The sequence below is a fragment of the Photinus pyralis genome, unplaced genomic scaffold, assembly GCF_008802855.1.
Source record: "Photinus pyralis isolate 1611_PpyrPB1 unplaced genomic scaffold, Ppyr1.3 Ppyr1.4_LG6, whole genome shotgun sequence".
NCBI classification, from domain to species: Eukaryota; Metazoa; Arthropoda; class Insecta; order Coleoptera; family Lampyridae; genus Photinus; species Photinus pyralis.
Window position 1 is genome coordinate 29,343,942 of NW_022170663.1, and position 17,091 is coordinate 29,361,032.

Genomic DNA, 17,091 nt, shown 5'->3' on the forward strand with positions numbered 1-17,091 from the left:
CACTAGAAGCTTCGTTTATAGATAACGCATTTAATTGGCAGATATCCGTTTCGTGCATTGATGCCGAGAATTACACTCAATATCCAATTAGTCAATACGAAGAAGATAATATTTTAAGGGAATTAAACAAATGCCTTCTGGCGTTTCAACAGAAAAACACGAAATCCAACGAAGTACCTGAAGGGCAAGCGCAGTGTTTCCGCCAACGAAGATTATCTCCCATAGGGGAATCGGTTGGTTCCTCGATTGAACCGCCCGAAAAGGCAGTGCCGTTTATAACACAAGAATCGTGCAGTACAAATAGATCGCAGTCCCCGCACGACATTAGAAACAGATTATCCTGGGATAAATTACGGGTAGCTCCCACGGGCACATTAAATAATCGAAAAGGGCGATTTATAGTGCTCGGTTCGTCGGGCGAATGTCTTCCAGTGAATCGCCACGAACCTATTCGCCTAACGCCACCGGAAAGTTGTTCATCAAGTGAAGAATATCACAGTGCCAAAACTAGCTTCGAGGAAGGTAGGATGTTTAACCTTAGATCACTAAGTAGTAAATGTAAAAGTTAAGGTAGCGAAGACGAAGACAGTAACCGGCGGTACAACGCCGATCTGCGAACAGCCGAAAGACGACATTCCTTCGCACAAAGACTTCGAGACGCTTTACACAGAGAAGAGAATACGACGTCATCTGAATCGAACTACGCGGTAGGGATCTCCGTAACCGGATCAAAAGTCGAAGACCAAAACATCAAGTAAGTAACCACTTTCGCTGCATCCTAAAGTAATCTGTGACAAAGGTTGCGTAGAGGAGGCTCAACCGGTTTCATACTAAAAGAGGAGTCGCTGGATGAGGAATTTTTGCAGACTTCTTTGCAGCAAGAGCAGGAGTGGATAGATAAATTTAAAACTAAGCAAACTTCGCTAAGTAAAAAAGACTCGGTAAAATCTACAGAGTCGAGTTTGAGCACGGAGTTTAGGTTCGTAGGTTGGTTTTCAATGTCAATCAAACTCAGGTTTTCAGTTCCGAGCTAGAAGAGGTTTACGAGCAATTCTCGAAGTGGTTGAAAGATCCAATCCTGGAAACGGACAAGGAGGAGAAACGCGTGCTGGATCAACGCGATATGGCCGTGGTGCAATTTGCCGGATCTTTGCTGAAACGTACCTTGAGCGAATCATTCGCAGGTGTTCCGTTGACTGAAGGTTGCATTAACGCAACTAGCAGCAATGCTGATAACCACACGGTGCTCAATAAAAGTAAAATAGTGCTAAACGCCAGATCGTTGAGCTTGGAACTTGCAAGGCAAAAGCACCGGCTGGCGGCTCAATTGGTATAGGCGGTTAAACCATGAAATCTTCTTATGGTTCAATTTTAGCTAACTCAAATCGCACAGAGACCCAAGGGTAGCTTGAAGGTTGTCACAACGGGAAACTGGGGTTGCGGCTCTTCCAAGGGTGGAGAAGTTCAATTGAAGGTCATTATACAGTGGTTGGCGGCTAGCGTCGCAGGGGTGCCCGCACTTGTATACTACACATGTGGCCATCAGCAGCTCGCCATGCTGGATACAATTTGCCGAATACTAATCGATCGGAAATGGACAGTTAAGGATTTGGCAGAGGCCACTTTGCGATATTCCTCACAAATGATAACGCCAAAAACAAAAAGCATCTACACTCTATTTGAAGAACTGATCGGGGTGGAGAAAGCTACATAACGTTTATTAAAAGCAACAAATAAATTTGACTGAAAATATTTAGAAATATATATTGCGCTCTTGTTAGGTATATACGTTCCTACGGGAAATTTCTGAGTCGATGTTCTTCAACTCGGAGTATTTCTAGATGTCCATTAACCTAGCAGAGCAAGGTAAGCAGAACACAATCAAACATATTGCCTAATTAGGTGCTAATTAGGTGCTAATTAAGTGCCCTATTTCCGAATTAAATGCTCCTTTTTTTTAAATTAATACATGTTCTGCCAGGTTCGTGTGAACTATGAACTCAGCAGAGCACTACCTTAAAAACCCAAGAAAATGAAAAGTGAACTAACTATAATTAGGTGCTAATTAAGTGTCCTATTCCCGAATTAAATGCTCCTGGCAGAACATGTATTAATTTAAAAAAAAGGAGCATTTAATTCGGAAATAGGACACTTAATTAGCACCTAATTATGCAATATGTTTGATTGTGTTCTGCTGACCTTGCTCTGCTAGGTTCATGGACATTATTTCTAATTCAGATCTTCTGGTACACAGTTATATTTTTGATGCTGTGCATTAAAAGAGTGAAATGGGCTATGGGTTTGTAATTCATTACAAGTATGATCGAAAACAAAAAATAGGTCAAATCACTGGTAATTTCTCGATTGTATTTGAATCTGAATTCAAATTCAGACACATACTATACGAACTATATCAACCAAGCTTTAATAATCACCATGTACACAGTATATTTAATGTAATAATTATAGATACAATTACTATTTTCTACATACAATATTTCACTGGAAGGTTTTAAGTTTAAGAATTTTAAATAATGTAGTATAGGGGTTTCCGTAAATATAAAGTGAGCGCAATTGTCAGTCATGATCACCTCTTTTATAAAGACACTACCCAGACAATGTGATTTCTCCCCTCTTGTATTATAGCGCATTAGGTAATGATATTATGGTAATGTAAATGTTGGGCAATGGCTGATATATTGTTATTGTTTTAAAATAATATAAATATTTTATGTTATAATTTCTCTCTGTATACGACGTATTTTCTAATTAAGTAATTGCATCCCAAAGGAGTTGTAAAAAAATTACAAGTGAAAGTAAATATAGTGCCTTTACTAGTATTCAATTTTTATTTTTGGAAAACACTTAAATCTATGTACCCACTCCACTGAAAACGCGTACAGGGAATTTTTTTCTAAATCACCAAAAATAATATAATATTTCTTGTCTGTAAACCCCACCCAAACCCAAATCGTTGTGGTTTATCTCGTCCTAAATTTTTCTGCCATTTACAAGACATTAAACTGAACTACCACTTGGAAGGAATCTTAATTGGGACCCCCCCCCCTATTACCTCTATTTATCACAAACTAAAAATTCAATTTGCATATTAATTGTGTATATTGTTTAGAACTGTATAAAGTCGTTCCTGGGGGTTAGTGCGGGGGTTATAATAGGTTTCAACCTTGCATTTTGTGATAACGTTATGAAACTTTCAGAGGATGTTCTAGACACCCTAAGGTTCAATTTCAGCTATGCCGCCACCCCCGCAACCCCGGATGGTACTTGCTATAGCGGGTTTCTTAAGTGCAAGGTAGCATTTCAATACCCGCCCATAAAATGGGTTTGTTTTGTACTTTCTTACATCTAGGAAGGTTGAAGGGAATTGTCAAATACCCAGGGGGAATTTATTTAGGGTATTTTACGTGGTTTACCTATTTTTTAGGCGCTTTTAACAGTGCGGGCAGTAAAATCGTGACGGAGACCTCTTTTGGCTGCTCTATTGAATATTATACTATGCTCTAAAGTATTTATTGAGACTTTACAATGCTGAAAGGAAAGTTAACGATAACTACGGCACTAAAATAATTATTGAACCCTGTCTTGAGAACACTCGCCTCCGCAGTCGCACAACACAATTCGGTGCAGGGCATGTCGGACTTGGCACAGCTGCATATTTGTGTGCAACCTTTCTTAAAAGAGGCGGTAAGTAGGCGAATAGATGAATTTACAATTGAATCCATATTCAACAAACAAACTTAATCTACATACATTCGCAGGACATGTATGGGGACATTGCCTCCTGGCGCAACAGCAACTTCCGGATCCATGTGATTGGGGTTGGAGAAACTCGAGTGAAGATCAAGAATGGGAGCCTGTCTGGATTTTAAAACCTCCAGTTCCAGAAGCTTTTGTAATCTTAGTAAAATGTGGATGTAAGAAAGGTTGCACACAAAGATGCAGCTTTGTCAAGTCCGATGTGACCTGCACCGAATTGTGCGACTGCGGAGGCGAGTGTTCTCAAGAGAGGGCTCAATAATTTTAGTGCCGTAGATATTGTTAACTTTCCTTTCAGCATTGTAATGTCTCAATAAATACTTTAAAGCATAGTATAATATTCAATAGAGCAGCCAAAAGAGGTCTCCGTCACGATTTTACTGTCCGCACTAGGGAATGCAATACCGGGATTGCGGGATCCCGAAATACCGGGATCCCGCAGCATTTTTGCGAGATTAATCCCGCACATAAATGGAGCAAATTCCGGGATCCCGCGGAATTAACATCTAACAATCCCGCATATACCGGGATTGAGATTTTGCTGCTGGATTGCATTCCCTACTAGAAACCAATTTCGAAAGAAAATTCAAAGGGCTGTAACTTTTGAACTAGTAGCCCAATCGAGGAAGTGTTTGAAATTATGGATTCTACAGACCACATTCTATAAGAAAAATTTTTTCTGGGTCGATCTGAGACAATTTTTTTTGAGGGGCTCAAAAAAGGCCGTGTATAACCTTCCTTTTTTACCAAAAATCGACTGCACCAAAATTTCTCGGGAAAACACCTTTTCTTATTAATTTTGGTGCGTAGAATCCCAAACAATTCGTACTTTTTCGATCAGACTTCTCAATCAAAAGTTATAGACTAGAAACCAATTTCGAAAGAAAATTCAAAGGGCTGTAACTTTTGAACTAGTAGCCCAATCGAGGAAGTGTTTGAAATTATGGATTCTACAGGCCACATTCTATAAGAAAATTTTTTTCCGGGTCGATCTGAGACAATTTTTTTTGAGGGTCTCAAAAAAAGGCAGTGTATAACCTTCCTTTTTTACCAAAAATCGACTGCACCAAAATTTCTCGGGAAAACACTTTTTCTTATTAATTTTGGTGCGTAGAATCCAAAACAATTCGTACTTTTTCGATCAGACTTCTCAATCAAAAGTTATAGACTTATAGATTGAGATTTTGCTGCGGGATTGCATTCCCTAGTCCGCACTGTTAAAAGCTCCTTAAAAATAGGCAAACCACGTAAAATACCCTAAATAAATTCTCCCTGGGTATTTGACAATTCCCTTCAACCTTCCTAGATGTAAGAAAATACAAAACAAACCCTGGACATACATTTTTGACCCATTTTATGGGCGGGTATTGAAATGCTACCTTGCGCTTAAGAAACCCGCTATAGCAAGTGCGCCGTCCGGGGATGCGGGGGTGGCGGCATAGCTGAAATTGAACCTTAAGGTGTCTAGAACATCCTCTGAAAGTTTCATAAAGTTATCACAAAATGCAAGGTTGAAACCTATTTTGGCTCTTAACCCCTGCAAATCACAGAAATTTAAAATGATTTTTACATGAAGTAATTCCTGATATCGTTTTCTCTGTACCTAAAAGAAAAACCAATCACTCAAGCCTAAGGTAGATGCAGCCCTACAGGACACTAAAAATCAAGTGACTAATTTAGATACAATAATACTGAAGACAGCCCTTATTTTGCAGAAAGCGTGTTTGAGTTCACCAAAATGGACTTTTCAGGGTTACCTTGATGATACTGGTTTCAACCTTTCTGAAGAACTTCTGCTGTTTTTAAAATGGTGTCTTTGTGGTGCAGGTGAAGATTCTTCTGTTGTTGAAAGACAATCAGAAATAAATAATCGTGCTTCCAAGCTTTCATAAATCTTAATGTTTGAATTTCTTACCAGAAAACAGTCAAAATCCGTATCAGCTATTTTGAACCAAGGTAACGTGAAAGCTATCAAAATTCCATAGTTAATTTATTCACTTGACCAATGTTATTTAAGAAAAAACGCCAAGCCTGAAATTCCCAAAGATATCGCTCTGTGTATAACAGCCAATGAGAGTTTAATTGAAGTTTTCAACAAAAAAAACTACTGCTGGCTACTCGCAACAAGGGATTGTATATCTGGAGGAACCACTAATAAAAAGAAGCGTGGCTTAAAGTGGTCCACCTGCAATTCAGTCGTATGTCCGGAACGTTATTTATTTATTTATTTATTGTTGTGCGCTTAAAAAACTATTGTTACAAATTAAAAGCAAAAATAAATTCGATTAAATCGTAATCACTTTCTTTTCGCACAAATTTATCACGATGTGCTACTATTTAAGTCAGTTGGTAAATTTATAACTTATAAACAAAAAAAAACTATAATGGCGGTCTTTGATAAGGTATTACATTATAGATAAAGCTAAATCATTCATATACATAATAGTCCAGTAAACATTGAACTTCGGTATAGGTTAAATGGACGAGCAGGTTAAAAAGTCCAAGAAAAGACAGAATCCTAGAGAACATGCAAACTTATTTACTGTCTTAACATTTCTGTAAGTATTCCTTTAATAGCTTAAACTATAATAAAATGTAGTTTTTTTAGTCTGATGTAAACAATAATTAACAATCATTAATTCGGTGTAAACTTCAACTTTCAGATACACTCTTCCGTTATTCTTATTGGGTAACACCAGAGACATTAACGAAAGTGACTTGTACGAAACTTTCACCGGGCATAAGGCCTCAATACTAGGAAAAAAATCTCAAATTCTATGGCAGGAGGAATTAGACAACGCAATCGCACAAAAAAGAAAACCATCGCTATTGAAAGTATTAGTCAAAATATTGGGATGGGATTTTCTACTTATAGGAATCGCCGTTGGATGTGAAAATTTTGTAGCACAGTAAGTCTATTTTCCGAGGAATGTAGCATTTACGATTCCGCAATTCAAACGATTTCAGGCCATGCAAAGCGTTGTTTCTTGGAGGTTTAATAGGCCATTACGCAAAAAAGGATAGCAGTGGATTCCCTTCTTACCTTTACTCCCTGGGAATAATAGTATCAACGCTTTTCTGTTGTCTGATAGTACAACCATATTTAATGGCGTCATACCATATGGGACTTAAAATGAGAGTTGTGTGTAGTTCTTTAATTTATAACAAAATTTTGAAGTTAAGTCCATCTTCAATTAGGAAATCGACTCCTGGTTACATCATTAATTTACTTTCTGGAGACATTAACGCATTTGAGCGAGTTGGAGGCTTGCTTCACATGTTATGGATTGGTCCGTTACAAGCAATTCTATTTCTGTATTTAGCGTGGACGAAAATTGGTGTTTCGTCCACATTTGGAATTGGATTCATGGTTATGTTTATTCCTGTTTATGGTAAGCCAAATTTACAATAAAACTCACTTAACGCGTAGCATTCAAGTTTTATTGGGGAGCATATTGAAAAGGTATCGATTGAAAGTGTCAACGAGACGAGATGAACGCATACGGTTAACCAATGAACTAATTCAGGGAATAAATGTAATCAAAATGTATGCCTGGGAGAAACCCTTCGCTGAGATTATATCGACGTTCCGCAAGTTAGAAGTAGATTCCATGATGAAGTCGACATACTTGAAAGGCTTGTTCACTTTCAATGAAATTTTAATTGCAACATCTATCTTTATAACTATCATATCTTCAGTGTTACTGAACGATGCCTTCGAGGCAACGGCGGTGTTTATAACCATGAACCTATTCTTTTCGCTTGGTTTAACGGTTACAACATTCTTCCCGCTTAGCATAGCAGTTCTAGCGGAATTCCGCGTATCACTGAAACGCATTTCCGCATTCTTACAGTCTCAAGAAATTGACTTCCATACAAAATCCGAAGATAGTGAATCAGCAGTGGCCATCACTAGCGGATTTGCCAAGTGGGATGAAAATGGAAATCGGAATACGCTGACGGATATAAACATACACATAAAAAAGAATTCTTTAACTGCGTTAATTGGAGCAGTTGGCTGTGGAAAATCTAGCTTGTTCCAGGTTATACAAGGAGAGTTACCACTATCAATAGGGCTGTTGTGCGTTAATGGTTCTTTGAGCTGCGCACCACAAGAAGCATGGATATTTTCAGCAAGCATTCGACAAAACATCCTTTTCGGTAGTGAGATGGATGAAGAACGATACATGAAGGTGATTGACTGTTGTGCATTGGAGACAGACCTCAAGCTATTTCCGCATGGAGACCAAACCATTGTAGGTGAACGCGGTACATCTTTGAGTGGAGGTCAAAAAGCAAGAATAAACTTGGCTCGATGCGTTTACAGGAAAGCAGGCATTTATTTGCTCGATGATCCTCTTTCGGCCGTTGATTCACGGGTAGGAAAACATATTTTTGAAAACTGCATTCGAGCTTTTCTAAACGAAAAGACAGTACTTTTAGCAACCCACCAACTTCAGTACTTAGCATATGTTGATTACGTTATTGCCTTAGACGAAGGTGCCGTACAAATGCAAAGCTCTGAAAAAGAATTGGAAGCCTCGAAATTTGACTTGTCAAGATACATATCCCAAAACCACTCGGCTTCGCGTGCGGATTCGGATTCCATGTTAAACCCGAGCAACGTAAAAGATCCTGCACAAGTTCAAGAAGCTAGAAAGTCAGGATTCATTTCCATCGGCACTTACAAACGATACTTATTTGCGTCTAACAATCTTTTGTTTGTTATCTGTACAGTGCTTCTGTTTATCTTTGCTGAATTGTCTATAAGTGGATCAATCTACTTCATAGGGCACTGGTAAAGATGGTGAAAGGAATATGAGCTGAAATGCAATTTTCTTACAGGATAAATGTGGAGCAACATCAACATGTTGAAGATAGAGGCATTTACATGCAAGTTTATTGCGGTATTGCTGTAGCTGCCGTCTGTTTTGCAATTCTAAGATTGATAACGTTTGTGACCCTAACCATGGCATCTTCAAGATCTCTTCACGATACAATGTTCACGCGTTTATTGCATTCCAGTATGAAGTTTTTTAATTCAAACACGTCTGGACGGATCCTCAATCGTTTCTCAAAGGATTTGCTTTCGATGGATGAGGTGCTACCGAATATGGCTGTTATAGCTATCCTAATAATTTTAAATGTCAGTGGACTTCTGATTGTCATTTGTGTAGTCAATCCATGGTTTATTATTCCCACTGTCTTGGTGCTTGGGTTACTGTTCTTCATAAGGCGATTTTACCTAAGCACAAATTTGGGAATATTAAGAGTTGAAAGTGTTGGTAAGGATAATGAGGGATTAACAATTGTAAGAAAATGATTATTTAGTTCGAAGTCCTTTATATGGACACGTGCAAGCTACTTTGCAAGGTTTGCCCACCATTCGAACCTTCGGGGTTCAAGAAACACTTACGAACGAGTTCAACAATTATCTTGATACACATAGTACCGCACTTCATATGTCATACTCAGTGTCCCGAGCATTCGGATATTGGATCGACTTGTTATCATTTATATTCGTGAGCATTACTGTTATATTTTACATGCTTAAAGAAGGTAAGTCTATTACCTACACCGAACCCTCTCAGTTTATTAGCCATCTAAATTTAGAAGCGTACAGTGGAAACGTAGGCCTTGTGATAACCCAATCTCTACGTCTGATCGGACAGCTTCCGTGGGGAATGCGCCATTTAACCGATGTTGAAAACTGCATGGTATCAGTAGAACGTGTATTGGAGTACACCACAATTGAAGGAGAGCGTGCCCTGAAGAGTGCACCCAACCTTAAACCATCTGTCGCATGGCCATCATTAGGCGGTATTAAATTTAAAAACGTCAGCCTTAGATACTCCCCAGACGAACCCTTTGTATTAAAAGGTTTAAACTTTGTTGTTGAGCCTTTACAAAAAATTGGAATCGTTGGCAGGACTGGTGCTGGCAAATCTTCGATAATTGCTGCACTGTTTCAACTTGCCGAGACCAAAGGTTCAATAATCATTGACGGAGTTGACATCACTATCATCGGTTTACATGATTTAAGAAAGAAAATGTCAATTATTCCTCAAGACCCCGTCATATTTTCTGGTACAATTAGGAACAATTTGGATCCGTTCAAAGAATTCCCCGATGACATCTTGTGGAGTGCTTTGGAGGATGTTAAATTGAAAGAGATTGTCAACCAGCTACCGTCAGGTAAATTGTACACGTTCATTGTGTTCATCTTTCATACCATTTTCAGGCTTGAGCTTCTCAGTGTCTCACGATGGTTCCAACCTGAGTGTGGGCCAGCGCCAACTACTATGTTTAGCCCGAGCAATCATTCGTAGGAATAGAATTTTGATTCTTGACGAAGCCACCGCTAATGTTGATCTTGAAACTGACGCTATAATACAAGATACCATAAGAACAAAGTTTGCTAAGTGCACCGTACTTACTGTGGCACACAGAATTAATACAATAATAGATTGCGACAAAATATTGGTAATGTCCGCTGGAGAACTAGTCGAATTTGATCATCCCCATACATTACTTCAAAAAGAAGATGGAGTATTTTGTGGTATGGTGAGGCAGATGGATGTGTCTATGGTGGAAACCTTAAGGAATACTGCACGAAAGGTAAAAGAAATAATACTTTGAGCGCACAAGTAACCGTAATCATTCCTAGACGTACAGAAGAGAGAAGAGTAGTGTTACACATATGTAATGACTTATTACAGCTTCTTAATAAATGTTTGTAAATACTCAGTTGTAAAAAGTAATTTTAACAGCATAGCACCCCCTTTCGCAGATGTTATGCCTAATTAGTCTAACGCTCTAATAAGTGTTTCAAGCTGATCAAAGACTAGTGATTTGCACCAAAGTCTCTTACAAAAAATACATGAAATGCATTGTTAATTAGCCGGACCTCCTCCAGTCCAGAAGGTATCTGAAGGTCCTGGACATGGTAACCTTAGACTAAAGTTGTATTTTAAGATGAATGCCGGTAAGTATCTTTGTCCCTTGGACATATACCTCTGTACGGGCGAAAAAGTGAATTACAGATAGATACGCACACAAAGAATTGAAGTCGCTAATGAATCTAATCGAGTTCAAACAATCAATGCCGCCTGGTATACATTCAAAATCAACGCTATATATAATGCAAGAAAATAATCAAGACCTTAGAGAATCTCTTAGAAATATTGCATTTTCCCTTTATAGGTAGGTGCTTTCCTTTTCCATTTTCGAGATATTCCAAATTAAGTTTTTGAATCGCCTTATAAGTTAATATTGCTCACTAAACTTATTTTGTGACAGGACAAGTGAAAAACTCTCTTTTTGTTTTTATTTAAATTTCCACAGTTACTGCAATTGATTTTAAAACATTACTACTGTAGCTATAATTTCTAAAGTAATTATAACATATTTGATATCACTGTAAAGAGAATTTCAAGCTGTTTAAGAATATTACAGACAATAAGTAACCGTTCTATTAAAAAAATTAATTTGTTTTCTGATGTTCTTTTGTTTTTATATCACTTATAAAGTATATAGTATTTTTGCTTCTTATACTTTTTTCCTATCTTCAATAATAAAACAAATATACAATTTCTTGCCTTGGTACCTCCTCCTGTTACTGTTCCAGTACTATAGCCGAAACTACAGCATTTTGCAGATGACTTTAGATGGTGAACATTCAGCAACATTTATAATTGGAGCATTTAACTAGTATCACTACAATTTTTTTGCTAGCACAATAAGGGATAATAATAATAATTTTTTATTTCATGTGCAGGCAGTACAAAAACAGCTTACAATCGTCATACAATGGAAAATGATCACAACATATTTATACATTTATAAAGATATAGCGGATGCCTCTAGTACCTATATTATAACATGCCCTCTGTTTGATTTTCTTCAATGCCGTATTCTTACTTACACTAGAACATTGAGTAAACGTTGATTTATTGCAATCTCAGCTACGTTCTAATTGGAGTTCTTTGGGAGACCTTCCAACCATCCCGCCGTTGGTGTTACGTGAACTTGAAGAAGCCGTAGGCTTTTCGGCATTGCGAAACATTGACTGTCAAAGCGAGGATCTACGACAAACAAAGTTGTAAACTAAAACCCATCAGCATTGAGCGACAAACCTTTGTAGTGTGATCCTCAAATGCCCGTACAGCCAATCTCAAGTTATAGATGTGAATTTAATCTCCCTAGCCACTGAGAATCTCCGATAAAATTTCAAAAAAAATTGAGGTTAAGAACAGATACGATGCTATTGGAACTACCACGGTTAAATTTGAACTACTTCCCCTGAAAAAATTTTGAAACTTGTGGCAAGGTAATTTGTGACTTGTCTCTCATTTTCCAGTTGGAGGAATTCGTCTTAAATTGAGGTCTACAAGGAATTAAGCGAAAATCCACAGAATTCATGCAGAGATTTTGACCTCTTTGGGGGCCAGCGACTTGCGTTTCGTGGTGCGCTCACAGAATCTCTGGGTTTTTCTCAGGTTGCTCTGATCCAGACCTTGGAGCGTTTCCCCTCTTTCGAGGAGCCGGTCCCGTTACCGGAACCCTTTTGAGGGCCCGGCTTGTTATAGTCCCCCCTGACGAGGAGCCCAGAATTGGAATTGGTTTATCGCACGAGTAGGGCGGAAATACGGTCAGAGACTGTTGCCCAGGTCTTGGTTGCCAAAGGAAACGGACCCCTACTCGGAGGTAGCCCGTTGTCCAGTGCGGGTGGGGGGGGGGGGGGAAGAACTTACAAAATTAAATTTTTTTGCCAAATGGCGTAGGTAAATGAAGAACTGATTGATTGAACTAGCACGTTCATTTCGCCGTTTCCAGGGAAGTGATCGGTTAATAAGTATCCGCAAAGAGACTCTTTTGCCACGCAGAGTCATTGGCTCGAGTTCAATTAGGAGAAGGTAAAAGCCATTGCCATCGACAACAACTTGCAGAAGTTAACCGTAAAAAAGCAGCAAATAGTAGGTATAGGTACCATATTAGCCTGATGAGAGTACCTAGGTAACTTTGGACAAACATTTCACATTCACCAACCACGCCGATAAAGAAGTAAAAAGATAAGAAACTAAAGCCAACCTATGCACGCTATTAAAACCGAGCGTGCTAGGTCACAAATTATTTAAAGTGGGAATGGGCCCAACCTAACCACGAACCGTGTATATGCCTCTGCTTCGAGTTTGCAAACGTACCTACAAGTAAAGCGATATCAGTCAAATGGCTTCCTACTGGAAATTCATTACAAATAAACATTTAAAACGAAGTCTGCAAAGTAAAAATCAGCAGTAGAAACAAAATACCGGAGGTAGTTCGAATGAACAAAAATTTGAATGCGCCGCCGTTTTATAACTTTCTCACTCTAACACATCATCTGTATACCTAATGGAGAGCCCGCGCTCTAATCTCGTGAAAGACGTTAGCGTGCCTGGTTTCTAAAAGAAAAATTGGCGTTTCCGAATGATTGTCACCGTGAAAAGCTTCAATAAATCGAATCGTTGCGAAGAAATAGATCGATAATGTCAATAGTGGCCGTGCTTCAGTGCCAATCAATTGAAAAATGGACGTTCCACAACCACCCTGCACGCAGATAGCAAAAGTAGGTAGGTAAGTGTTTTACATTAATCCCGACTTTTGCATGCATTTTAAGTCGAAATCTTGCATGTACAACGCCAATCCTACAATATTTTACGTTTAAAAAGAGTTTCTAACCAACAAGGGCCGGGCGCAAGGGTTGCTGCGATAACGACTTGGTGTCGTTTTTCCATTTATTTGCTTGTTCAATCGCCAAATTTAGAACGTTTCCTTGATGTTATGGATATCTACATCAAAATCTTATGCAAATTTAAGGCCAATTTTACAACAGTGTCTTATCAGAACCTCGGGGATGGAAACATTCAGTTTTCAAAATGGCCCCCATTTTTAACTTAGCTGTCCATTCGGAAAATGTAGTCACTTGTGACCATCGCCCTTATAGTGCCGTTTTAAAAGTGTGCAAATTCGGGTGCACGTATTAGGGATGGATTTAGAAAAATGCCCGGGCCCCACTTTCATATAATCGGTGCGGTGCTTTGAATTAATTCATGTTGCACGTAAGTATTCCAGTTGTCAAGATTGCACATGCTAGAAAATCGAAACAAGGAAAAATTTTCTACTTTTAAAACCGCCATCTAAGTAGGTCACAACACCTCCCTGTTGTTCTACGACGAACGGCCCTAAAAAAGGAGCATAACATTTTAAAACCCCATATCCCTTTCTGTACGTGTGTTTGTATACCTAAGTGAGTCTAAACTTTTGATTAGAAAATTGATAAAGGGAAAGCAAATTCCAGCACATTTTTCCAAATTTTTTAAATAAATAAATGCAGGGCCAAAACACTCAAAGTAACACCAGTCCTTTGATCAGATTGGTAAAGGGCGGATATTCGGATAAACTCCAGCACTTTTCTGCAGGTTCTTAAAATAAAAAATTGTGGGGCTCAAACCCTTAAATAACCCAAGCCCTTTGCTCAGATTGACAAAGGGTGGGTAAATATCAGCACTTTTTTGCAGGTTTTTTAAATAAAAAATTGTGGGACCCAAACGATTTTGTAAGCCCGGCCCTTTGATCAGATTGACCAAGGGCTGGTAAAATTCAGCACTTTTTTAAAGGTTCTTTAAATAAAAAATGGTTAAGCCCAAACACTTAAGTAACGCCAGCCCTTTGATCAGATTGACAAAGGGCGGATTAACTCCAACACATTTTTCCAGGAATTTAAAAAAATGTATTGTTCAATACTCTACACTAACAAATTATTATGGAATGGAACCCCCACCTCCCTCGCCCGCCTAAGAAAAATAGATTACCTCCTTGCAGCACTTAAGGGTATAGTAGTGTTTCTATAACCAGTGGCGTAGACAGAGACGAGTTTGGGCACTTTTAGTGTGTGTAGTGTTCGTCTACCAGGTCGCGTAGTGAGTGTGGGCGAGTGTGGTTGCTGTCCGCCGAACCATCTCGATCTTGGGGGAGAAATCGGTGAGTGCTCTTTACTTTTTCTTGTGCATGTGTTCGGCAAATTTTGAAACGTCACACCATCATACATAACGTAGATTTAAAGTGAGCCTAACCATTTGATCTTTAATTAGATGGTAGGTGAATTCCAGCTGCTTTCTGCTGAGAATGTCGAATTCTTGTGTTTCTCTTTCAGCACTTAAGTGTATAGTAGTGTTTCTATAACCAGTGGCGTAGACAGACGAGTTTGAGCACTTTCAGTGTGTGTAGTGTTCGTCTACCAGGTCGCGTAGTGAGTGTGGGCGTGTGTGGTTGCTGTCCGCAGAACCATCTCGATCCTGGAGGAGCAATCGGTGAGTGCTCTTTACTTTTTTTGTGCATGTGTTCGGTAAATTTTGAAAAGTCACACCATAATACATAACGTAGATTTTAAGTGAGCCTAATCCTAGGCCTAACCATCTGAACTTGAATGAGATGGTGATAAAATCCAGCTGCCTTCTGCTGAATATGTCGAATTCTTGTATTTCTCTTTCAGCACTTAGGTGCTTAGTAGTGTTTCTATAACCAGTGGCGTAGACAGAGACGAGTTTGAGCACTTTCAGTGTGTGTAGTGTTCGTCTACCAGGTCGCGTAGTGAGTGTGGGCGTGTGTGGTTGCTGTCCGCAGAACCATCTCGATCCTGGAGGAGCAATCGGTGAGTGCTCTTTACTTTTTTTGTGCATGTGTTCGGTAAATTTTGAATAGTCACACCATAATACATAACGTAGATTTTAAGTGAGCCTAACCATTTGATCTTAAACTTAATGGTAGGTGAATTCCAGCTGCTTTCTGATGAGAATGTCGAATTCTTGTTTTTCTCTTTCAGCACTTAAGTGTGTAGTAGTGTTTCTATAACCAGTGGCGTAGACAGAGACGAGTTTGAGCACTTTCAGTGTGTGTAGTATTCGTCTACCAGGTCGCGTAGTGAGTGTGGGCGTGTGTGGTTGCTGTCCGCAGAACCATCTCGATCCTGGAGGAGCAATCGGTGAGTGCTCTTTACTTTTTTTGTGCATGTGTTCGGTAAATTTTGAAAAGTCACACCATAATACATAACGTAGATTTTAAGTGAGCCTAACCCTAGGCATAACCACCTGAACTTGAATGAGATGGTGATAAATTCCAGCTGCCTTTTGCTGATTATGTCGAATTCTTGTGTTTCTCTTTCAGCACTTAAGTGCTTAGTAGTGTTTCTATAACCAGTGGCGTAGACAGAGACGAGTTTGAGCACTTTCAGTGTGTGTAGTGTTCGTCTACCAGGTCGCGTAGTGAGTGTGGGCGTGTGTGGTTGCTGTCCGCCGAACCATCTCGATCCTGGAGGAGCAATCGGTGAGTGCTCTTTACTTTTTTTGTGCATGTGTTCGGTAAATTTTGAAAAGTTCACCATAATACATAACGTAGATTTTAAGTGAGCCTAACCCTAGGCATAACCACCTGAACTTGAATGAGATGATGATAAATTCCAGCTGCCTTTTGCTGATTATGTCGAATTCTTGTGTTTCTCTTTCAGCACTTAAGTGCTTAGTAGTGTTTCTATAACCAGTGGCGTAGACAGAGACGAGTTTGAGCACTTTCAGTGTGTGTAGTGTTCGTCTACCAGGTCGCGTAGTGAGTGTGGTTGCTGTCCGCCGAACCATCTCGATCCTGGAGGAGCAATCGGTGAGTGCTCTTTACTTTTTTTGTGCATGTGTTCGGTAAATTTTGAAAAGTCACACCATAATACATAACGTAGATTTTAAGTGAGCCTAACCATTTGATCTTTAATTAGATGGTAGGTGAATTCCAGCTGCTTTCTGCTGAGAATGTCGAATTCTTGTGTTTCTCTTTCAGCACTTAAGTGTATAGTAGTGTTTCTATAACCAGTGGCGTAGACAGAGACGAGTTTGAGCACTTTCAGTGTGTGTAGTGTTCGTCTACCAGGTCGCGTAGTGAGTGTGGGCGTGTGTGGTTGCTGTCCGCCGAACCATCTCGATCCTGGAGGAGCAATCGGTGAGTGCTCTTTACTTTTTTTGTGCATGTGTTCGGTAAATTTTGAAAAGTCACACCATAATACATAACGTAGATTTTAAGTGAGCCTAACCAATTGATCTTTAATTAGATGGTAGGTGAATTCCAGCTGCTTTCTGCTGAGAATGTCGAATTCTTGTGTTTCTCTTTCAGCACTTAAGTGTATAGTAGTGTTTCTATAACCAGTGGCGTAGACAGACGAGTTTGAGCACTTTCAGTGTGTGTAGTGTTCGTCTACCAGGTCGCGTAGTGAGTGTGGGCGTGTGTGGTTGC

The 17,091-nt window shown here is 39.3% G+C and overlaps 2 protein-coding genes and 1 long non-coding RNA gene across 8 annotated transcripts in view; 2 read left to right on the top strand and 1 right to left on the bottom strand.

Annotated features, from left to right (window-relative positions):
* LOC116173569 overlaps window positions 1-1,752 on the top strand; it is a 222,877-nt gene extending 221,125 nt beyond the window's left edge. For 3 of the 4 annotated variants that reach the window (XM_031491096.1, XM_031491095.1, XM_031491097.1), the window contains exons 7-11: window positions 42-522; window positions 571-754; window positions 800-979; window positions 1,024-1,330; window positions 1,376-1,752. In XM_031491096.1, coding sequence (XP_031346956.1) covers window positions 42-522; window positions 571-754; window positions 800-979; window positions 1,024-1,330; window positions 1,376-1,714 — 1,491 coding nt within the window. In that variant the 3' untranslated portion in view covers window positions 1,715-1,752. The remainder of the gene's footprint in view (window positions 1-41; window positions 523-570; window positions 755-799; window positions 980-1,023; window positions 1,331-1,375) is intronic. The other variant, XM_031491098.1, reaches the window with a different exon arrangement.
* Window positions 1,753-6,232: 4,480 nt separating this feature from the next.
* On the top strand, window positions 6,233-10,524 carry LOC116173601 (probable multidrug resistance-associated protein lethal(2)03659). 3 transcript variants are annotated; one of them, XM_031491217.1, is made up of 9 exons: window positions 6,233-6,335; window positions 6,441-6,686; window positions 6,745-7,169; window positions 7,216-8,575; window positions 8,623-9,062; window positions 9,109-9,336; window positions 9,391-9,972; window positions 10,019-10,395; window positions 10,445-10,524. In XM_031491217.1, the coding sequence occupies exons 1-9, from the start codon at window positions 6,256-6,258 to the stop codon at window positions 10,481-10,483; spliced, it is 3,777 nt and encodes a 1,258-aa protein (XP_031347077.1). In that variant the 5' UTR covers window positions 6,233-6,255; the 3' UTR covers window positions 10,484-10,524. The 3 variants fall into 3 exon arrangements, with proteins under 3 accessions (XP_031347077.1, XP_031347076.1, XP_031347078.1); XM_031491216.1 differs by having other exon boundaries at window positions 9,109-9,972; XM_031491218.1 differs by lacking the exons at window positions 6,233-6,335; window positions 6,441-6,686 and having other exon boundaries at window positions 6,813-6,919; window positions 6,976-7,169; window positions 9,109-9,972.
* Window positions 10,525-11,523: 999 nt separating this feature from the next.
* Window positions 11,524-12,054, bottom strand: LOC116173602. The gene is made up of 2 exons (XR_004145963.1): window positions 11,913-12,054; window positions 11,524-11,861 (listed from the first exon to the last, which is right to left on the bottom strand). It is a non-coding gene; the product is annotated as an uncharacterized LOC116173602 (long non-coding RNA).
* Between the last annotated feature and the right edge of the window lie 5,037 nt (window positions 12,055-17,091).